This window comes from Oncorhynchus tshawytscha, linkage group LG06 (genome assembly GCF_018296145.1).
Source record: "Oncorhynchus tshawytscha isolate Ot180627B linkage group LG06, Otsh_v2.0, whole genome shotgun sequence".
Taxonomy (NCBI): domain Eukaryota; kingdom Metazoa; phylum Chordata; class Actinopteri; order Salmoniformes; family Salmonidae; genus Oncorhynchus; species Oncorhynchus tshawytscha.
The window spans coordinates 65,828,345-65,852,413 of NC_056434.1; the positions used below are offsets into that span (position 1 = coordinate 65,828,345).

The 24,069-nt window shown below is 41.1% G+C and overlaps 1 protein-coding gene across 1 annotated transcript; it reads right to left on the reverse strand.

The window, feature by feature from the left end:
- Positions 1 to 3,375: 3,375 nt before the first annotated feature.
- On the reverse strand, positions 3,376 to 20,700 carry acss1 (acyl-CoA synthetase short chain family member 1). The gene is made up of 14 exons (XM_024424600.2): positions 20,209 to 20,700; positions 19,857 to 19,953; positions 18,125 to 18,324; positions 16,230 to 16,405; positions 15,613 to 15,765; positions 14,612 to 14,759; positions 13,578 to 13,715; positions 13,031 to 13,123; positions 11,876 to 11,988; positions 8,475 to 8,601; positions 6,050 to 6,177; positions 5,821 to 5,884; positions 5,089 to 5,210; positions 3,376 to 4,747 (listed from the first exon to the last, which is right to left on the reverse strand). The coding sequence occupies exons 1-14, from the start codon at positions 20,666 to 20,668 to the stop codon at positions 4,568 to 4,570; spliced, it is 2,199 nt and encodes a 732-aa protein (XP_024280368.1). The 5' UTR covers positions 20,669 to 20,700; the 3' UTR covers positions 3,376 to 4,567.
- Positions 20,701 to 24,069: the final 3,369 nt, after the last annotated feature.

Consider the following 24,069-nt stretch of genomic DNA (forward strand, 5'->3'; position numbering starts at 1 on the left):
TTAGCCCTGCCACAACTGGACCAGCTGACATCATGTCAGTGATTCTCTCATTAACACAGGTGTGAGTGTTGACGAGGACAAGGCTGGAGATCACTCTGTCATGCTGATTGAGTTCGAATAACAGACTGGAAGCTTCAAAAGGAGGGTGATGCTTGGAATCATTGTTCTTCCTCTGTCAACCATGGTTACCTGCAAGGAACACGTGTCGTCATCATTGCTTTGCACAAAAGGGCTTCACAGGCAAGGATATTGCTGCCAGTAAGATTGCACCTAAATCAACCATTTATCGGATCATCAAGAACTTCAAGGAGAGCGGTTCAATTGTTGCCCAAGAAAGTCCAGCAAGCGCCAGGACCGTCTCCTAAAGTTGATTCAGCTGCGGGATCGGGGCACCACCAGTACAGAGCTTGCTCGGGAATGGCAGCAGGCAGGTGTGAGTGTATCTGCACGCACAGTGAGGCGAAGACTTGGAGGATGGCCTGGTGTCAAGAATGGCAGCAAGGAAGCCACTTCTCTCCAGGAAAAACATCAGGGACAGACTGGTATTCTGCAAAAGGTACAGGGATTGGACTGCTGAGGACTGGGGTAAAGTAATTTTCTCTGATGAATCCCCTTTCTGATTGTTTGTAGCATCCGGAAAAAAGCTTGTCCGGAGAAGACAAGGTGAGCGCTACCATCAGTCCTGTGTCATGCAAACAGTAAAGCATCCTGAGACCATTCATGTGTGGGGTTGCTTCTCAGCCAAGGGAGTGGGCTCACTCACAATTTTGCCTAAGAATACAGCCATGAATAAAGAATGGTACCAACACATCCTCCAAGAGCAACTTCTCCCAACCATCCAGGAACAGTTTGGTGATGAACAATGCCTTTTCCAGCATAATGGAGCACCTTGTCATTAGGCAAAAGTGTTCACTAAGTGGTTCGGGGAACAAAACATCGATATTTTGTGTCCATGGCCAGGAAACTCACCAGCCTTAATCCAATTGAGAATTTATGGTCAATCCTCAAGAAATTCCGACAAACTCCAAGCATTGATTATGCAAGAATGGGCTGCCATCAGTCAGGATGTGGCCCAGAAGTTAATTGACAGCATGCCAGGGCAGATTGCAGAGGTCTTGAAAAAGAAGGGTCAACACTGCAAATATTGACTCTTTGCATCAACTTCATGTAATTGTCAATAAAACCTTGTAATTATACTTCAGTATTCCATAGTAACATCTGACAAAAATATCTAAAGACACTGAAGTAGCAAACATTGTGGAAATTAATATTTGTGTCATTCTCAAAACTTTTGGCCACGACTGTAAACAAAAACAAATAACAATGACATTAAATATCCATATAAATATCCATCCATATTAATGTTTATTTTCCCCAATTAAAACACTCACATATCTGTCTCGGTTGGAACTGTTGCTGTTTAAATACAAATAATTTTAATTCTGAACTGGAATAAACAGATTTATCACATCACACAGATGAGTAACAGAACACACACATAGGCTCTTTGATAGAGCAACCCTAAGTAACAGTATAGATGAAAAGTGATTAGGCCTACTGTAGAAATTATTGTTGAAAGAAAGTCTAGTTTGGAAGTGTTGCTGTTAAAATACAATACATCTTTTTTATTCTGAACTGGAATAAACTGATTGACCACATCACACACACAGTCCTTTTCTGGTCTATATCTGTGTGATGTGATGAATCAGTTTATTCCAGTTCAGAATTAAAAAATATATATTGTATTTTAACAGCAACATGCCTATTCTGGGCTCTGTTTTTGACAGTGCAACACAGACGTCATGCTCAGCCTTAAAACTATTTATGTACTTGTTTTTTTAAGTATGTCAGAGTTCAGAACCCTGACTCACATAGGTATGTGGTGCCAAACTGGACCAGAACATCTACTGCTTTCTCAGTCAGGCAGGAGACCGCTTCCTGTTGTAGATGAGCAACCCAGAACTGTGTGAGTGTGTTTGCCACAGTTTATTCCAGTTATTATTATTGTATTTTAACAGCAACAGTTCCAACCTAGACTAGTTTTCAACAATAATTTCTACAATAAGATGTACAGTAGGCCTGATCATTTTTCATCTTCATCTGTACTGTTACTTACGGTTGCACTATTAGTAGCTAGCTTGCTTTGGCGAATGTTAGCTGTTAGCTGTGTACAAGGCCAGATTGTTTGAAAGAGAAACTCACATCTACTACTATGAGAGTTAGTACTCCCTTAGTTATGCTTATAATCACCTGCTATAAAATAACAATGCCTTGCTAGCGGACATACTTTTCCACTGTCGAGGCACTGTTTCCTGAAGCATTCTTCACTGTTCTGAAAGAACTCCCTGGGTTTACCATCATGCTGTGGATGTTTGGTCAGGACGTGTCGTTTTATTAATTTGTTCGTAATACGAGACTCATTACTAAGCACTTCCACACACAAAACACATTGTGGACGCTCCTCGTTATAAGTGTGTATGAAAGAGAGAGAAACTCGTAGCTGTGTACGCGTTTCATGACAATTGAGCTCAGTCAGAACTTGTGGCTACCATCCATTTGAGTCCATTTTTTAAAATTTAATTTAAATTTAATTCATTTATTCTAAATCCTTTTTATTATCCATTTGATGTCCATTTGACATCATAGTCCATTTGATGACAGCGGTGTGGGAATGATAAATCAGTGACTGACAGCGGCATAATCTGCCGCCTGAACGACAGCGCTGCATCGTGTGTGTCGCGGAGCAATCTTCAAGAAAACTGCAGAGAAAAAGATCCGGTAAACCGCGAAGCACACCGTCACCTCCCTCTCACTCTCGCGCAGCTGCCAAACTGAGCAGAGACCGCTGCTTAAGCAGAAAGCGCACTGACACGTCGCGACCCATACTTTACTTTAAGAAAGCCTGTTTTATGATGATTGTGCAAATGGTCACATTTTCTCTGGGGCCACAACTCAACAGCGCGCACCACTCGGCAAAATGTGTGCATTGATTGAAACAAAGCACCAGTATGCTAGAGTTTGTTTACATTATCTGCTCAAAAATTCGCGTAACACTGTATATAACTCATTAAGAAGATCTAAATGTATATTTTCATGAAACTGATTGAGATCAAATGGTTGGCATGCAGATTGCAGATATTTATTTTATACCAGCAAGGACTGGAGTTGTTTGTTGTTGTTGCGGAGAAGTCGTTTCCTCCCCTGCATATGTGTAACTGTAAAACATTTAATGTCATGGAATTGCTGAACAAAAATGATCGTTTATGTCAATTAATATAATCACTAATAAGGACGGCAAAATAGTTATTCGATATGTTATTCCGTATATATGCAATACATGTGCAACAGCAATTGACAAGGCAAAAAAAATAGTGCTCATGTTTGTTACTTGCTTTATTTTTTGTAAGAATTTACAACGTAAAGTCAATTCATTCTGTTAGAATTTAAATATGGCATTGATATTATGAAGAATGAATCTGGGGGAAAAAAGTTCATTCTTAAGTAAGTGTTTCAATCAAGTGAACACGTCCTTGAGCAATTTATTTTTATTTCATAACATTTGTTAAAATAGGACCTTTATAAAGATAACATATATAAAATACCATTATTCTGGATGAATTATTCATAATTTATTACAGCGCCTTTTCTTACTTAAAATATGTACGATGCAGAAATCGCCATTTCCTGGTTGCTAAAAGTCTAATTGTTCGCCTAATTTCAGTTGATGTGACAAAACTAGCAGGTAAAGTAATTTTACCATCTAAACCCCTGTGAAATATATTTTTCATACAAATATATTGTATTTTCAGCTGTTTGAAGCTGGTGAACAAAACTGAAAGTTAAAAGACCCAAAAACGAAACTTAAGAAGGGGAAGCATAGAAATAGCGCACAAAGGAAAAATACCACTTCTTAGACTTACATATTGCAACTTTAAAGAGAACTGCCTTTAAAAAGCAAGAATCCATTTGAAAACTGCATATGTGACATCTATATGAGTAAGAAACAGTTATTCTAGTGTCAAAATTGACTACAAAGTGTAAATCTGATAATTTTGTTCATAAAGTCAGTCTCTTCTAAAACATAGTTTGGAACATCGGTGCATCACAACATGTAAATAAATGAAGGTTGTGTTTTGATTTTAAAATGTCCATTGGCCTACTAACATGGGTTGAACAACGGTCAGGAAACATACATCCCAGACTGAAATCTTGTTTTTCTCATGAGCAACAGAAAAACACCCGTGCCAATCGGCGTGGCTCTTTAAAAAACAAAGTTTAAAAAATACTGTGCATTTGATAATCTTAATCTCTCATGAGAGATTAGCTTTATGATAATGATTCTTAAAGGGAAAGAAAGGGGTGTACTGTGTATCTTGAGTGTCTTGTGTCTTATATAAATGAGCCATACATAGTGAACAACTGAAGGACTGTGGTCATAAAACTAACTCAGCTTCAGCACAGTATAAAATTCAGAATGGAGTGAGTGAAGTGAGCTGTTACTCAAGTGACCAGTGCCAAGTTGCCAGCACAACATCTTAGCAGTGATAAAGTGATAAAGCCTATTTCATTATGTATTCTGAGATCTCAGGCTCTTGTACTGGGCATGGGCCTTGATGATCTCTGCGACAACAGATGGGTCATCCAGAGTGGACACATCGCCCAGGTCTCCTGTCTGCTCCATAGCCACCTTCCGCAGGATTCTCCTCATGATCTTCCCAGAGCGTGTCTTGGGAAGTCTCTTCACTACCTGAAAGAGGTTAAACAACAGATAGATGAAAGAAACCATCTATTATTAGTTTAAAACAAATGCCATTTCCATATAATAGGATCTTCAACAACAGCAATTTGACATACTGCCTTGAATAACAGGAATCCACAGTTTAGTAACCACAAACAGCGTGAATGTCCTCACCAGAAAGTGGTCAGGGACAGCATACTTTTTTTGTTATCTTAGTGGCCCCAGGCCTCTCAGATCTTTAACGACTGCTGTCTGGTTCAGGGCATATACTAGGATCTTCAACAACAGCAGTTTTACATACTATCATAAATGCACAGTTTAGTAACCACAAGCAGCATGAATATCCTCACCAGAAAGTGGTCAGGGACAGCATACTTTGCTATCTTAGTGGCCACCAGGCCTCTCAGCTCTTTAACGACTGCTGTGTGGTTCAGGGAAGGGTCTTCTTTCAAAACCACAAAGGCAAAGGGAACTGTTGTACAAGGGAAGGAAAACATGCAACAAAGCGTTGATAGAATGTGCCAATAACTATGAATTGCAAGTTGTAAGTAAGCTTCACTGCACTTGATCGTCATATAGATGTACACATATGTAATTTCAGTGTACATAGATATATACATACTGTATGTAATTTTAGCAATCTTGATCTTCTTTTGGTAAGTATGTGGGTTGGTTTAATCTCATGAAGAGCACCACATATTCCCTTTACAAGGTGGTGCAGAGTGTCAAGAGTTTACCAAGAACAAACTTCTAAGGACTTTCTCAGGGTATATCATTGACCTCAGTAACAAATCGTACTAAGAGGCTGTTCGTTTAGTTTTGGGTATATTACACTAGTATTGACACACCTGAAGGCTAGTGCCTATTCCACTAAAGGGGAACAGTGGCTAGATTCAAGGTGAGATTTGACTCAAAGCTAAGAAGCTTTCCATTTCCTGGTGTACTGTTATTCAACGGGTTAGAAGCCATTTCAAAGCTCCAGAAATATCCAATTCACATACATACTGTAACAAATGTGTATTGTGCATGCTAATGTGGGATGATAGAGGTTTTGCACTGTATGTCTATATTTTTATTCTTACCCTCTCCTTTGATATCATGGGAAATACCAATCACCGCAGTCTCAGGAACTGCTGGGTGTTCATCCTAAAAGACAGAAGACAACCATTCAAGAAATGTATAAGAAATCCCCATTGACAACAACAGTACAGTGACTCTTTCACATTATCATGATATTGATTTTATTAGTGAGTCAACTGAATTTACAGCTGCCATTCATGTAACAAATAGTCTAGGTGTGTTAGTTCTTACCAGGGCATCCTCAATTTCAGCAGTACCCAATCGGTGGCCACTAATGTTGATTACGTCATCCATACGCCCAGTTATCTGATAGTAGCCTTCTTTCGACCGATATGCTCCATCCCCAGTGAAGTAATGACCTGGAATAGAATCAACTCCAAAGCTCACACTTGGGTAATAAACAGTGACACTCCCTAAGTTTGTTTTATTCACTGCTTTAGCACAATCCGCAAACCCGGATGTCCTAGCCGTGTCTGAATCCTGGCTTAGGAAGGTCACCAAAAATCCTGAAATTTCCATCCCTAACTATAACTTTTTCTGAGAAGATAGAACTGCCAAGGGGTCGGAGTTGCAATCTACTGTAGAGATAGCATCCAGAGTTCTGTCATACTATCCAGGTCTGTGCCCAAACGATTCGAGCTTCTACTTTTAAAAATCCACCTTTACAGAAACAAGTCTCTCACCGTTGCCGCTTGTTATAGACCCCCCCTCGGTCCCCAGTTGTGCCCTGGACACCATATGTGAATTGATCGCCCTCCATCTATCTTCAGAGTTCGAACTGTTCGGTGACCTAAACTGGGACATGCTTATTAACACCCTGGCCGTCCTATAATCTAAGCTAGATGCCCTCAACCTCACACAAATCATCAAGGAACCTACCAGGTACAACCCTAAATCAGTAACCATGGGCACCCTCTTAGATATCATCCTGACCAACCTGCCCTCTAAATACACCTCTGCTGTCTTCAACCAGGATCTCAGTGATCACTGCCTCATTGCCTGTGTGTGTACTGGGTCCGCGGTCAAACGACCACCCCTCATCACTGTCAAACGCTCCCTAAAAAATACTTCAGCGAGCAGGCCTTTCTAATTGACCTGGCCCGGGTATCCTGGAAGGATATTGACCTCATCCCGTCAGTAGAGGATGCCTGGTTGCTCTTCAAAAGTGCTTTCCTCTCCATCTTAAATAAGCATGCCCCATTCAAAAAATGTAGAACTAAGAACAGATATAGCCCTTGATTCATCCAAGACTTGCCTGCCCTTGACCAGCACAAAAACATCCTGTGGCGTTCCTCATTAGCATCGAGTAGCCTCCGCGATATGCAACTTTCCAGGGAAGTCATGAACCAATACTCAGTCAGTTAGGAAAGCTAAGGCTAGCTTTTTCAAGCAGAAATTTGATTCCTGTAGCACTAATTCCCCAAAGTATTAGGACACTAAAGTCCATGGAGAATAAGAGCATCTCCTCCCAGCTGTCCACTGAACTGAGGATAGGAAACACTGTCACAACCGATAAATCTTCGATAATCAATAATTTCAATAAGCATTTTTCCATGGCTGGCCATGCTTTCCACCTGGCTACTGGCAACTGCTTTTAAATGCTCGTAAAACTAAGTGCACACTCTTCAACTGATTGCTGCCTGCACCCTCCCGCCCGATTAGCATCACTACTCTGGACGGTTCTGACCTAGAACATGTGGACAACTACAAATACCTAGGTGTCTGGTTAGACTGTAAACTCTCCTTCCAGACTCACATTAAGCATCCCCAATCCCAAATTAAATCTAGAATTGGCTTCCTATTTCTGAACAAAGCCTCCTTCACTCATGCCGCCAACATACCCTCGTAAAACTGACTATCCTACCAATCCTTGACTGCGGTGATGTCATTTACAAAATAGCCCCCAACACTCTACTCAGCAAACTGGATGTAGTCTATCACAGTGCCATCCGTTTTATCACCAAAGCCCCATATATTACCCACCACTGCAACCTGTATGCTCTCGTTGGCTGGCCCTCACTACATATCCGTCGCCAAACCCACTGGCTCCAGGTCATCTATAAGTCTTTGCTAGGTAAATCCCCGCCTTATCTCAGCTCACTGGTCACCATAGCAACACCCACCCATAGCACCCGCTCCAGCAGGTATATTGCGCTGGTCATCCCCAAAGCCAACACTTACTTTGGCCGTCTTTCCTTCCAGTTCTCTGCTGCCAATGACTGGAACGAATGGCAAACATCTCTGAAGCTGGCGTCTTATATCTCCCTCTCTAACTTTAAGCATCAGCTGTCTGAGTAGCTTACTGATCACTGTACCTGTACACAGCCAATCTGTAAATAGCACACCCGACTACCTCATCCCCATATTATTACTTACACTCTTGCTCTTTTGCACCCCAGTATCTCTACTTGCACATCATCATCTGCACATCTATCACTCCAGTATTAATGCTAAATTGTAATTATTTTCTTCTATAGGGCCAATTTATTGCCTACATCCCTACTCTTCTACATTTCTGCTTTGCTTTATCTTGGCCAGGTTGCAGTTGTAAATGAGAACTTGTTCTCAACTGGCCTACCTGGCTAAATAAAGGTGATATAAAATAAATTTTAAAAAAGAGAGGAGCCCACAGGGAAATGGAATTAGGCCAACTCACCAGGATATGGTTTGAAGTATGCATCCACAAATCTCTTGTGGTCCCCAAAGATGGTCCGGGCCATTCCAGGCCATGGTTGGCCAATACAAAGGGCCCCACTGACATCATTTCCTGATATAGGCTTACCCTGTTGGTGATAAAAGGAAAATGAATCAAACATTTTAATAACTTATTAGGTTCTCACACAATAAAACATTTGAATTAATAAAACAAATCAGTATAGAATGTAAACACAAACATTACAAGTGCATTAAAAAAAATCATGCAGCAAGCATGTCACAACAACAATAATAACAATAAGAATGTGTCTGTTCATAAAGATCAACCTCAAAAAACACATAGCTAACAACAATAGATAGAAATGCAGTGCATGCAGGTTATACAGTACTGCGTGTAGTTTTACTGTTTACTGAAATTACTAGTAAAAGACACGGAGAGGGGAAATTAAGTTTCGAGGTCACGTTACCACTCCAACAAAGCCCTAATAAATATGTTAATCAAGGAAAGGGAAGCATATGCTGGCTAGTTTTAATTGCAATGTGAAAGGTGGTAAGGCGTGTGTGACCAAACTACCACTGTCCCACAATTAGCATCTAACGTACAGTACTTAGTGCTTTAAAAGACCAGTTCAAATCAAAATCTAATTTTATTTGTCACATGTGCCGAACACAACTGGTGTTTACCGTGAAATGCTAGCTTACGAGCCTTTCCCAACGAGGCAGAGTTTAAAAATAATGATACAAATTAAATAGTAATAAAATGCACTAGAATGGAGCTATATACAGTACCAATACCAGGTCAATGTAGAGCTATATACAGGGAGTACCAATACCAGGTCAATGTAGAGCTATATACAGGGAGTACCAATACCAGATCAATGTGGAGCTATATACAGGGAGTACCAATACCAGGTCAATCTGGAGCTATATACAGGGAGTACCAGTACCAGATCAATGTGGAGCTATATACAGGGAGTACCAATACCAGGTCAATGTGGAGCTATATACAGGGAGTACCAGTACCAGATCAATGTGGAGCTATATACAGGGAGTACCAATACCAGATCAATGTGAAGAGGTATGAGGTAAATATGTACATGAAGGCAGGGTAAAGTGACTAGGCATCACAATAGATAATAATAATGAGAGTAAAATACATAACAGAGCAGCAGCAGGAAATTATGAGTGTAAAAGTGTGTGAGTGTGCGTGTGTGTGTAATGTGTACGTGTGTTAGTGTTGTGTGTGTGTGCGCGTATGTAGTGTATGTGAATGTGTGGGAGTGTCAAGGTAGTGTGTGTGAGTGAGTGTATATATGGTGTGTATATATAGTCTAGTGGGTGTGCGTATGCGTATGCGGTCAACAATGCTTGACTCAGGGAGGAGGACGCCCCTGCCATGCATAGTCCCATGGGATGTTGGCTATCAACAACAAGGCAACTCCTATGACTAATTGGGAATGGGACGCAAGCGTAGGATTGATCACCCTGTCGCTGGCCGCCTTTGGGGAGGGTGTATAGTGTGAAAGGCCAAAACACCCTAGGAACCAAAGGTACACTACTGACGATGCGCTCCCCAAATTTCACCACGCTCACTGTTCATTAACTCTTGGAAGTGCTTGCACAAAGGATAGTAACATCTCATCCTGTGTTCTTGGAATCTAGTGGGTGTGCGTAGAGTCAGTGCAGATAGTTCTGGTACCATTTAATTTACTATTTAGAAGTCTGGCTATAGCAATCTTATGGCTTGGGGGTAGAAGCGGTAGCAGAATGAATAGTCTATGACTTGGGTGGCTGGAGTCTTTGGCAATTTTTCAGGGTTTCCTCTGACACCACCTGTTATAGGGGTCCTCGATGTCGTGGAGCTTGGCCCCGGTGATGTACTGGTATGTCCCTACCACCCTCTGTGGCACTTTGCGATCAAGGGCGGTGCATTTGCCATACCAAGCAGTGATGCAGACAGTCACAATGCTCTCGATGGTGCAGCTGTAGAACTTTTGGAGGATTCGAGGACCCATGCCAAATATGATCAGCCTCTTGAGAGGGAAGAGGCTTTGCCATGCCCTTTTCACAACTGTGTGTGTGTGTGTGTGTGTGTGTGGACCATGTGAAGTCCTTAGTGATGTGTACGCCAATGAACTTGAAGCTCTCGACCTGCTCCACAACAGTTCCGTCAATATGGATGGGGGCGTGCTCTCCCCTCTTTGCACTATAGTCCACGGTCAGCTCCTTGGTCTTACTGACATTGAGGGAGAGGTTGTCATCCTCGCACCACACTGCTAAGTCTCTGACCTCCTCCCTGTAGGCTGACTCATCGCCTTTGGTGATCAGGCCTCCACCGTCATGTCATCAGCAAACTTGATAATGGTGTTGGAGTCATGCGTGGCCACGCAGTCATGGGTGAACAGGGAGTACAAGATGGAACTAAGCACACACCCCTGAGGGGCCCCCGTCTTTACGGTCAGCGTGGCGATGGTGTTGATGCCTACCTTCATCACCTGGGGCCGAGCCGCCAGGAAGTATAGGATCCAGTAGCAGAGGGAGGGGTTCAGTCCCAGGGTCCCTAGCTTGGTGATGAGCTTGGATGGAACTATGGTATTGAACTCTGAGCTGTAGTCTATGAACAGCATTCTCCCATTGTTATTTCCCCTCTTGTCCAGGTGGGAGAGGGCAGTGTTGAAGTGCAATTGAGATTGTGTCATCTATGGATCTGTTGGGGCAGTATGCAAATTGGAGTGGGTCTAGGGTGTCTGGGATGATGGTGTTGATGTGTGTCATGACCAGCCTTCAAAGCACTTCATAATTACAGATCTGAGTGCTACAGGGTGGTAGTCATTTAGGCAGGTTACCTTGGAGCTCTTGGGAACCGGGACGAGGGTGGTCAGCTTGAAACATGTTGGGATTACAGACTGGGACAAGGAGCGATTGGAAATGTCTGTGAAGACACTAGCCAGCTGGTCTGTGCATGCTTTGAGAATGTACCCTGGTATTCCGCCTGGTGGCCTTGTGATTGTTAACCTGTTTTCAACTTTTGAACGACGTACGAGGTCACACAGTTGAGGAGGGGAAGAGTGGAATTTCCTTGGAGCAGTTGGACATGGTCCAGCTTGAATTGTTATACTTTTTATGGCTTCTGAAGAACGAGAGTCCAAAGTCCCAGAATGCCGTCAGAGGAGAATGCGGTAATACCACTGACTACATTTCACAAGGACTTGATTCACAAAAATGGAAGGTAAAACATTTAAGGTTGTGTCTTAATGATGAACATAGAACAAATACATTTTGATATTTTTCTCTTAAGTTTTCTCTTAAGTAAAATCTGTTAAAAAAATAATACAAATTCACCATTTCATTCAGAAAAAGCAAGACAGTTGAATTGATTTGAATTCAGCACAGACAGGTCACCTTCTCCTCCATGAGAACAGGCTGAATGCCAAAGAAGGGCCTCATGGCCATGGCCGGAACAATTTCAGCACCCTTTTCAGCTGGCCTTGGAGCAATACACACACCTCCCGTCTCTAGGGACAGAGAGAGAGAGAGAGAGAGAGAGAGAGAGAGAGAGACAGAGAGAGAGAGAGAGAGACAGAGAGAGAGAGACAGAGAGAGAGAGACAGAGAGAGAGAGAGACAGAGAGAGAGAGAGAGACAGAGAGAGACAGAGAGAGACAGAGAGAGAGAGAGGAGATGCATGGAGAAGTGCAATAAGGAGGGTTAAAGGGATGTGCAGCTGACATATTGGAGAGTAGTTGATATGTACTGCATTTGACCTAAGTCTGGCTGCGCTACAGATTGTCTATGTTTTGCTGATGGGGAAGAGGGTGAGGGTTGAACCCCTGTGGCTATGGCAAATTAGTAATAAGTGATCATCACCTTAATAAAAAAGGAATTGCAGTACTGTACAAGAAAATTACACTTCATTTTGATATTAAGCCTTTGGAAGAACCCCACTCTCCAGCCCCCCTTAAAAGACTTAGCACATACGCCCATGGAGAAAACCCCAGAAAGTGATTTTTGAGGAATTAGGTCATGACCCTCCCCACTTCACTCCTGCCAGTCCTCACTGGAGAGCCTCCACCCGCTGGCGGTTGGGAGAGTCGGGGAGAAGGGGGTAAGTGTGTTGGGGGTGAGCGGGGGATTATTTTAATTCATTTTCAGTGCAGATGTACCTTGTGCTAATCGCAAATTAGGGTTAAGCCACCAGTAAACAGAGTATCAGACAGACTTATTGTCTAGATCAGCACAGAAACCACCATAACAAATCAAGATGCACCTTAGAGGCAGAGCTTTCTCCTCCACCAGCATGCAACATCAGAGCACAGGCGTTGGCATTCATTTGATGCCCAAAATAAGCTTGCTTTTCAAGTCATGATTGTCTCCTTCTTACGCCCTTAAACCCTTTGTTCCATGTCATGTAATGTAGCGTATTATGATGTCCTACATGGTAGTGCAATAAAAAAATGTTAGCTTAATTGTGCATTATAAAATCTCTAAGGCAATTAAAGTTGAAGCATTTACCACATCAGACAACCTTGGACAAGACGTTCAGCCGCCCTGATGTTACCTGTCTGCCACCATGTATCCACTAGGGGGCATCTTCCATCTCCCACCACGTTGTAGAACCACTCCCATGCCTCGTGATTGATAGGCTCCCCCACTGCAAGAAGACAGGTACATTCAATACAGTACACCCAGCTCTGGGCACACTCAGAGCTAGTTTAAGATATTGTGAAATGTACTCTAGGCATAAACATTCTGTATTATTTAGATAATGGGCTACCTTTTTACTGGTAGAGTATTTCAGTAATAAGACAATAATAATAAAGATATGAAATGCTTTGAACTGATATGACTTATGATCATGTTGGCCTATGAATGTGATGATAGCTATAGCCAAGAACTCTGAGATGAATTGCTTATTAAGGTCATTGTAACACTGACAGGAATCACTGGAACCAAGTCAAGTTTCCATAATGCGCAAAGCCACTGACTGCAACAATGCAACTCAATTGCATACAGAGCAGTTGATCAGTTATTTCATTCATCTAGTAGATTCAACTGTGTGCTCGTTGGCAAATTATTATGCAGGGGGCACTGATCTAGTGTCTCACCAGAGCCGAGGGTCTTGAGGGAGGACCTGTCGTACTTTTTGACCCAGCTCTCCTCATATTTCAGCAGCAGCCTGATGGCAGTGGGAGCACCGTAGAACTGGTTAATGCCCAGACGCTGCACTGTTTCCCAGTATCGCCCTGAGGGGACAAAGGCACATGGTCATTATGGTAAAGGAATACACACGCACGCAAATATCAGCAAAATATATCCTTCCTGTTTCCATAATCCACTAAATAGTGACACGGAAACAAGAACAGGAAATGTCCTATTTTGCCAAGGCTATTGAGGGCATTGGCCAATGTCATATCACTACAAAGTTGACAGCAACCCTTAACAATTAACTTATAACACTTTGAAGCACTCCTTCAGTCGACAAGCCTTGGTAATAAACAAAGAACAAAATTGTCATCAAGACAGTTAATGAGTCACGCAACACTGGAGAAATGCCAGCGAAGCCAGTTACAACTACAGTGATCCACTTTATTCAAATTTCTAAGGTTTTCTTGTTGTCCCAAACACTACATATACAAGTTATCCGCGGGTTATAGAAAGAAAAATATTGCGTATTGCGGTAATAGTTATACATTAGTTCTAGCACACATAGCAACAGAACATCTTAACACATGCATAAATAATGCATAAATGCATAAATAATATAGAACTTCTAACTTGTCTATAAAAATAGAATCAAAAACAATAATGATTTTTGTCCCTTATTGCCCCTAGCCCAGTGAATAAGTATTCCAATACTGCCAAAAGCTGTGACACCCACCCAGCTGGTAACAAGTCACCTGGCTATCTCTCTGTGGATACGACCTGTAAAACTCTATGACCTCTGGTAAAGAGGACAAGTGAGTAAAAAGCACCAGAAAAGAAAGGACAAACGTTGATGCTGTATGTCAAAGTCTCCTGCCAAAGTATCATCTGTCTCAATGTAACAGTTGTAGACACATCTTAATGATTAATAGTGGACGATTATGTCAATCAGATATTGTCAGGGTGCAGCCCTTGTACTTGTACTGTTATAGCTCACCGGGGTCTGGGTACACAGGAGTGCTCTCAAAGAGGACCGTGGTGGCACCATTACACAGAGGACCATACACCACATAGCTATGACCAGTCACCCAGCCAATGTCTGCCACACAGCCAAACACATCGCCCGGATGGTAGTCGAAGACATACTGCAAGAACAAGAACACGTAAGGTTAGAGACAAGGTCCATTGAGCAATGCTGTACTTTTCCAGACAATGAAATCATCAAAATTACAAGATTGCGAAATTCTGACTAATTCTGGCTAACGTATACAGGCTTTCCCACACAACATGGCTGCCACATTGATAGTTCTCTGAGCAGAACTGCTTAACAGCCTGGCAACAGCAACAGGTCTCTCTTTGGCATGGTCCCAAGAGGCCCAGTCTGTTTCAGGGGAATACAGATATAAAGCAGCTTTGTCTGTTATTTGAATCTAAACAGCCAACATGCCAAAAAGAGACAGTGCGAGCAATTGCCAAACGTCTGTTCGGGTCTGAGCTGGTAAGCTACTTAGAAATTAGCAGCACATCTCATGCAGATTCATAGCTGTGTTTTCATTCTATTATTATCACTAACAGCATGTAAGCTTTGTGTCCCACCAAGCACAACATGCTCACCAGCATCGAAAAGCAGGGAGAAAACAGATGTTTTTATTTGTCAGTCAAAGGGGGCTAATTTTGACCCAGAATATGGAATGGGGCTTCTCTCACGAAAGGGGAACACTGAATTCATTGTTCTGATCTAAGCTATGCCAAACCATGTGGCAGAATATTTATATTGTTCAAACTGCCCTGTCTGTAGCCCCCTTTCTGTTGCCCTCATCAAAACATTCTCAGACAACACAGTAATTGGGCCTTCCTCCTCCTTTTATAGTTGGTTCTATTTATCAGCTAAACAAATGCATATTTTCTGCCACATCACCATTTTAAGGAAGGCACCATACCTGCATTTGCTTCTCTAAAGTAAGAAGTATTCCGTAGAGGGGTTAACTGAAGACATACCTGGTGAGTCAGTGCAGCATAGAGCAGATAGCCAGCCTGTGTGTGGACAATGCCCTTGGGCTTGCCTGTACTGCCTGACGTGTGGAGCATAAAAAGCATCTCCTCGCTGCCCATAGGCTCTGGAGCACACTGTGCCGACTCACTGGCCATCGCCTGAGACAGAGAGGAAAAGAGTGGGAGACTGGAGGTATGTTTTGGTGATATGAATGTTTCTGGCAGTGGAATTACTAAATGCAGTGGGATTACACTTGATTTGCTTCAAGTTAAATGTGTGTTATGTCATCATGCTACTCTCATAGTAGGTCTGTCTATGTGCTTTGTTCAACGGTACTGTACACAGGTTGTTCTTAAAGACAAAACACATCAAGGTGTTTCATCTTGTCAGTGACAATGGCAGATGAAATGACAGACAAATAAAGAGATCTTTCATAACAGATATTAACATGACAGATAACATCGCAAAACGGTTCTTTCAGTTCACCACTTCCATCTGTGAGCAGAGCTTGGCTGCAATGTAATCTGATCCCGTTACAGGACTGCCACTGGCTTGTCCCGCTACTCAGACTCAGTATTACCTCCTCCATGGCACAATAAGAAGTATGAAGAACAAGTATTACCTCCTCCAATGGGATGTCTAGTTTGCCCATGGGAGTTGGGTTAGTGGTCCTTTGGGCCACAAACACATGCTGGACAGTGGGGCAGTTCTTCACTGCAGCATCTACTGTAGGTTTCAGGTCTATGAACCGGCCTCCCCTCACACCTTGGTTACACGTGATCACAGCTTTACACTGGGCTGCAGGGAGATGGGGAACACAGTCTGAGAGATCTGCGATCATGCGGACACATCACTACACAGTCTAATTGAGAATATGAAGTACTTTGAGAAAATGAAAGCAGCTTCTAACAATTGCAAGATGTCAATAGGCCTAATTGCTATCTGTTGGTTCTCTTTGAGGTATACACTGAGTGTACAAGACATTCGGAACACCTTCCAAATATTGAGTTCCACCCCGTTTTTCCCTCAGAACAGCCTCAATTCGTCAGGACATGGACTCTACAAGCGTTCTACAGGGATGCTGGCCCACGTTGACTCCAATGCTTCCCACAGCTGTGTCAAGTTGGCTGGATGTCCTTTGGGTGGTGGACCATTCTTGATATAGACAGGAAACTGTTGAGGGTAAAAACACAGCAGAGCTGCAGTTCTTGACACACTCAAACCGGTGCGTCTGGCACCTACCACCATACCCCATTCAAAGGCACTTAAATATTTTGCCTTGCCCATTCACCCTCTGAATGGCACACATACATGATCCATGTCTCAAGGCTTAAAAGTCCTTATTTAACATGCCTCCTCCCCTTCAAGAAGTGGATTTAACATGTGACATCTATAATGGATCATAGCTTTCACCTGAATAGTTTATGTCATGGAAAGAGCAGGTGTTCCTAATGTTTTGTACACTCAGTACTGTACTGCACATGTTATAAAGGTTTGAGATGACATGTTGCTCCTAGCTTTCTGTCACATCCTTCAGTTTGTGTCCTAAACTGCTGGCCTTGTGTTTGATCTTTCTAAAATTGGCCTGGTTTCTGTCTGACCACAAAATGCAGCTTGAAATTAAACAGCCCTTGCCTAGTCTCATGATGTTAGTAGCATTTGAGTAAAACAGGTTAGTTTCTCACTGGAGTTGAGTTGGGAAAAAGGGGAGGAAACTTGATGACTGGTGTATCCCAGACACAATGGCCAAGAGCATGTTCAATTTTAAAAAATCTGACATTGCTCTATGCATAATGACTCACTTGGGAGTGCTGAGATCTTGGCAGCCATTCAGTCGAGCCATTTTAGGGGTCATGGCCATTGGAGCTATATCCTGTTTAACTATCAGACATTTATCCTGTGCCTTTGAATAGAAAAGCTGAAATTCCTGTAAACTCTATGATTACGCTTTATTTAAAGGCGCAAAGCTTAAGTATTATGTCAGCTTTGTATGATTACAGATAACCACCTCGAAAATCTCTCATTTTTTATTTTAACTTGAATAGCTACATGCATGCACAGTTGAAATGCCCTTGTGCCCTTCCCTTGTGTTCAGTCAACCATTCAAATGTCATGTTTGGGCTTTAAAGGGAGCATCTGTATACAAAACACAAACGTCCTTGAAATACATTCTTGGGTTACCAACTGGACCATGAGATTAGGAAAGCTAAGGCTAGCTTTTTCAAGCAGACATTTTCTTCCTGTAGCACTAATTTCCAAAAGTTTTGGGACAATGTTAAGTCCATGGAGAATAAGAGCACCTCCTCCCAGCTGCCCACTGCACTGAGGATAGGAAACACTGTCACCACCGATAAATCTACGATAATCGATCATTTCAATAAGCATTTTTCCACGGCTAGCCATGCTTTCCACCTGGCTAGCCCTACCCTGGCCAACATCTCAGCACCCCCTGCAGCAACTAACATTTCTAAAGAGTTCATTTCAGTCAAACATGAGTCCAGGCCTAGTATCACTCACCATCCTGAATCCTCCCAGCCAGGGCCTCTGAGCTGAACCCAGCAAACACCACCGTGTGCACAGCACCGATACGAGCACACGCAAGCATGGCAGCCACACCGATGGGCGACACTGGCATATAAATGGCCACCCGGTCACCTTTGTTGACCCCATGCCTCTTCAGCGTGTTGGCTAGGCGGCAGGTAGTCTCAAGTAGCTCCCTGTAGAAAAGTTGTATAAAGTTCAGACAGAAGTTATTACTTGGAGCAATAGTCACCTCAACTATTGTTGCATATGTAAGTTATGTATTCTGTATTGATTCCATCAAACACTATCTGAAGTGTACACTCTTAGGAAAAAAAGGTGCTATCTAGAACCTAAAAGGGTTCTTCGGCTGTCTCCATAGGAGAAGCATTGGAAGAACCATTTTTGGTTCCAGGTAGAACTTATTTGGTTCCAGGTAGAACTTTTTGGGGTTCTATTTAGAAGCCTTTCCACAGAGGGTTCTACATGGAAGCCAAAAGGGTTCTACCTAGGGCCCAAAGGGGTTCTACGTGGAACTTAAAAGGGTTCTCCTATGGTGACAACCGAATAAGTATTTTGTTGTAAAATGAGAGTCTTTGAGAACTACTTTAAATCCCTACTCCTTGCAAGCCATATAGGAAGATGTATATTAGTGACTTTGAGGCTTCTTTGAGGCACTGAACAATGGATAACTCTGATTAATAATTTTTTGGGAGCACTGAAATTACCTTCCAGTACACTTTCAGTTCCATGTCTAGTGAACGTTCAGTTGGACAACCCCACAGCTTCCTGTTTACATTCTGATCCAGGAAGCAGCTTTAGTCGTTATTGCAGAACGGCCTCATTTTGAAATCTCACACTACCACCTTACACAATAACTGTGACACCCAGCCAAAAAGAATTTTGCAATTTCAACAGCACTTCCTTATAATTTAATTTCATCAACAATAAAGTACATATGGTGTCTCATTCATAATGCAAATTGTAATGGGAGTATTGAAGCCTTCATGATTTGCTGATTGTTGTAACACAGGACATCATTGAAAAAGAGACCCTGGTATCAATTGGTATTCCCTGTATCAATAAAGGTTTAATGTCATGCTATTTATGTACTATACAATATTAAAGTTAACAATATATCCATGCAGATCCAGAACAAGGTTCTTATCCAGTTCTTCTTTGGCACAGCTGAACATCTCACTGTGCATATCTAGATAACTATTTGGAATATTGTAAATATTTAGATATTACTGCTGAATCTCTGCCATGTTTCCTCCTACCCTTTACAGTATAGCATAAACTTAAAAAAAACAGAACCTAACATGGATACTTGACAGAGGACAAGATGATCTTTTTACAGGATACAGATGTAGGATCTTAATTTGATTACCCAGGACATTTTAAACTTGTAGTGTATTTGAGGTTAATAATTCACAATTCCTGTTGCCGCAGGATTATTTTCATGCTGTAGCAAACTGGCTGAAATGAAGATCCTACATCTGGAGGCAATCATCTTTGGTTAAATCAGTGTGGAATGTGAAGTATTTTGGTTTGATACCTCCTACTCTGTTGCACAGATCAGTATAGATTCCAGCTCCTCTGCTGAATGATGTGGATGAATTCATTCAGATGACTCTAATCTATATCATATCTCAAGCTTTCCAAGATAAGCATTACTTTATAATAGTCCCCCACCCTGCCGAAGGTCCTTGCATAGGCATGAACTTACCTATAGGTGACCTTTACCTCCGTCCCAGGTTCATCCCTCTCCCAGACCAGGGCGACTCTGTCAGGATGCTTGGCAACATGCACATCCAAACAATTCACTGCCAATTAAATAGATGAACTAATGTAACTTACTGTCCAGTATTTGGGGGGCTGTCCAGTAAGCATAATGTACATTAAACATAGTTAGAAAACCTTAAGATCCACACAAACAAAAACAATACAATAACTTAATCCTCGAAGAAAATAAGGCTTGAGCACGCACTTCCAGTCTATGTAGAAAGGCTGTAATGCAATGGGGTAGTAAATATGTAGTGTTGCCAATAATAATAATAAAAGGGGATGGTAATTCTTACCAGAAACGTTCAACTGTCCCCCAAGAAACCAATTGATTTTCCCACTAGTAATTTCGCAGTCCCTCACTTGATCGAATGGTTTATTCCATGTAAGCCTCTCTTTAGCAATTGATCCCCAAAAGGTTTCCGGATCTTTCACAGACAATTCGTATAACTCGTTGTATGACCATCCAGCGAGATTTGAGCTCAAGTGCGGTGTCAAGTTCGTGTTCCTATCGCCGATACTGGAGACTGCTCGCCTCTGACACTGAACAGGTTTCAGAGAGGTCAATAAAATTCTCTTTCGGTAGCTGCCGTTTTTGAAGAATACACTGGCTCTATTTATTATATGTATCAAACTCCCGTTTTTATGTGCAGCCATTTTCTGCTCCCCTGCTGCACGCAGAACTTGACCAGAGCAGGATCCTTTTCTTTCAAGCTTCCTTGAGTGGTACAGAAAGGGTGGGAACAAGTCGTTCATGAAAATGTATTATGTAAAGGTCAGTGTTCATGACAGAGGACAGTTAGTTTCAGCACTCGCTATCACTAAAGTGTAGCCTAGCCCACTGTTTTCCAAACTGTGGGTCGGGAGTCGGGACATTTTTTGTGCATTGCAACCCCAAAAAGTAAAATAAATAAATAATAATAGTTAAAATTGGGATGTAAAAACGCTTTCAGTGTGTAAACTTAAACCACTAAAACCAAATAGAAAGTATATAGAAATGATAAGGGACCTAATAGAATTGCAGGAAATGTGCTTTAAAACTGCTAAACATTCTCTCTGCTGCCAAGACAGGTTTGACTTATTATTTGGTCTGTGTATGTTTTTAAATGTTTCTATTTCATGTATTGATATGTCCTAGTAGATTGTGGTACAAGACTCAAAACTCATCATATTAAAAACAATATGTGTGAAACAAATCATGATTAGCCTATTGAATTTCTGCATATGTGTGATAGTACATTTTCCTTTGAATTTTTCATCACCATCTCTTGTAGTCCTCTATAATTAAAAAATAACAACTTTTCAATTTAAACTCTTAAAACATTTTCATATTGGCCGCTACTCTGTTATTACATGTATTCTCAAATTCAAGAATGATGCTGCCTCCTAGAGGACCATCCAGAAGGGTGAAATTATATTTTTATTTAATCCTGAATGAAATCTCAATCCCATCATCTGGATTAGGGGAAAACAAATGCAATAGTTTCAATGTAACCTGCAAACAAACTCCAACACATTGTTCAACAACACTTCTCTCTTCAGTGTGTGATAATATTAGATTGTTTACTCAAATCCCCAGTTGAAATATGAAACTGTATTGGGTTTGGCAATAGTCATATTGTCTAAAATACACTAATATATTATGCTATGGACAATCATTTCCAGATCTTGCATTAATAGTATGAATTCTAATTAAACCAAAGTGAATAGTTCATTTGTTTAAAAAAAAAACTTTCCAATTTAGACAGAAACAAACTTTTCATCAACACACTGCATAGGCCTATCTACTAAATACGCTTTAGGCCCATGATCTCTTTATAAATGATGTATGTGATATAAAAACACACCATAAAAGATGAATGCTTGTGAACAGAGTAAAACAAACATTTGACAGGCGGTTCTGCTTGACAAAACAACAGATATTATTATTAAATTCTGTTCTATAAACGAACACTGTTTTCCATTAGCAGACAATTCCAACAAAAGGCCAGATTATTTGCCCTGTTTTCTATAATGATCTAACATAGTACCATCATATAATTGTAGTTTAGTTTGGGCGAGGGGATGTAAAGGTATGAACGTGACTTGTGGGATAAATTCTGATTGATGACATTTTAATAGATTTAATACCCCTCATTCTTAACAATGAGGTGTCTCTAATCTCTTTGTGCTTTGTTTTTCTCCCTACTGCTAATCTGTTTGTTCAATCCATGGGGAAAGCAATCACTCACATAATGTGACCACTGATTGGTTCACTGAACATGATCAATGGTCTAATACTAATACAATGGTTGTAATTGTACTGAATAATATTATTCTGAGTTACTCAGCCTGTGCAGCCTAGCTGTATTGTTTTTGTACGTTTGCTAAAATTCAGAGGTATTCTATATTGATGAGGCTGTGGAGATAAACATAACATAATGACATTTTAAAAAAGATATATACTAACACCCTTGCCTTTCATGAACTCACACTTGACCTTTTCCGACTTGACTTTAGTGACTTTGCTGATAGCTACTTTATTGATATTGAAAAATGTACTTACTATGACTGAGATATGTGGCTATCTCACCTGGCTATCTTAAGGTGAATGCACTAACTGTAAATTGCTCTGGATAAGAGTGTCTGCTAAATAACTAACATGTAAACGTAAGTATTCTGCTTGTTGGATTGCAGACAGAAACAGAACAACAGCATTGTTTGATGAACTCTCTCCATTACTCACATGCAGGATTTTTTGACACCCACCTTATCATGTTATAATCAATCTGAGTAGTATTTGTTTATAACTATTGTTTGGAAATGTGTGTTATTTATCATATTAAAGCTATTGTTGTTGATATTGTTAATCATGGGATTAATATTACAGGATAAATAAACCATTATTGAGCCCAAACCAAAATACAATTTCATTTGGAAATCTACTACCCTATTTGCTATTCAAAAACATTGTAATCTCAAAACAATATCAGATTAAAGGCAGTGGGCCATTAGACTATAATGTGGAAAAGAAGGATAAGGCAGTAGAGCAATTATATGGTTTGTGAACCATTAAGTGGGAATTATATGTGATTAAGCAGGGTTTTAAGGCTTAAACTAGACATGAAATACACAACTAGATATTAATATGAATCTTAAGAACCATTAACCAAATATGGCAACTGTGATGGTGTTTTGCATTTCCAATACCCACTCAAACCATCACGATGATGCATATAGGCTAAGCAAAGCAATGTCAACAAGATACCTGTTTGACTAATTGTATTGCTGTTTTCTCACAGAAAAAGGTATCTAATAGTAGGATATTGAAATAAAAAGACTGTTTGAAAATACAAACTGTATTTAAATATGTGTAATTGCCAATGATGTGCGTACTGGTAGCGGAGTCAGGTGCAGGAGAGCAGAGAGTTGTGAACAGGCGCACACTTTATTGAGACAGGAGAAACCAACAGACGGACGCCAGTGTCAAAACCTCCAGCCGATTGGCAAAAGTGCAAAACGCGCAAACAGTCACAATAATTATGTTCAAACAAATAAAGCTACCTCGTGACAAGATCCGGAATCTACAAACACCTGTCTGGTGCGTCAAAAAATGACACGTAACACAAACAATATCACACAAAGACACGAGGAGGAACAGAGGAATAAATACATGCAGTGTGATTGGGAAATGCAAACCAAGTGTGCAAAACAAGACAAAAACAAATGGATCAATGAAAAATGGAGCCGCGATGGCTAGAAAACCGGTGACGTCGACCGCCGTACGTCGTGCGAACAAGGAGAGGAGCCGACTTCGGCGGAAGTCGTGACAGTATTAATAATTCATTAAAATGTTTATTGACATGCACTTATGCCCTAGAAAATATTCATAGGTAGAATTTAATAAACAACTTTATTTTAATTTTACTAATGTAGTAGTAATGTTTTAGTAATGTAAAGTATTTACTAATTTAACATTCAATAACCATAGTAGGCATACTGTACATACCTTCACCTGAAAAGCTAAAACAATTCTACTCAAACTGTGGACCTGCCTGTGGGTTTTCTTCAAGCTTCTTCATCAGTGTGAGCAGTCCTCATCTTCTGTTTTGTGTGTCTCATGATGAGTCTTCATAACTGGCAGAGACGTAATCTATTTCCACAAGGGAAATTCACCT

Coding starts and splice junctions, on each gene's coding strand:
- acss1 (XM_024424600.2), bottom strand. CDS start 20,668: ATGAACGACTTGTTCCCACCCTTTCTGTACCACTCAAGGAAGCTTGAA. Junction 14,760..15,612: donor ATGCTGCACTGACTCACCAG/GTATGTCTTCAG, acceptor TTGTTCTTGCAG/TATGTCTTCGACTACCATCC. Junction 13,716..14,611: donor TCCTGTGTACCCAGACCCCG/GTGAGCTATAAC, acceptor TTGTCCCCTCAG/GGCGATACTGGGAAACAGTG.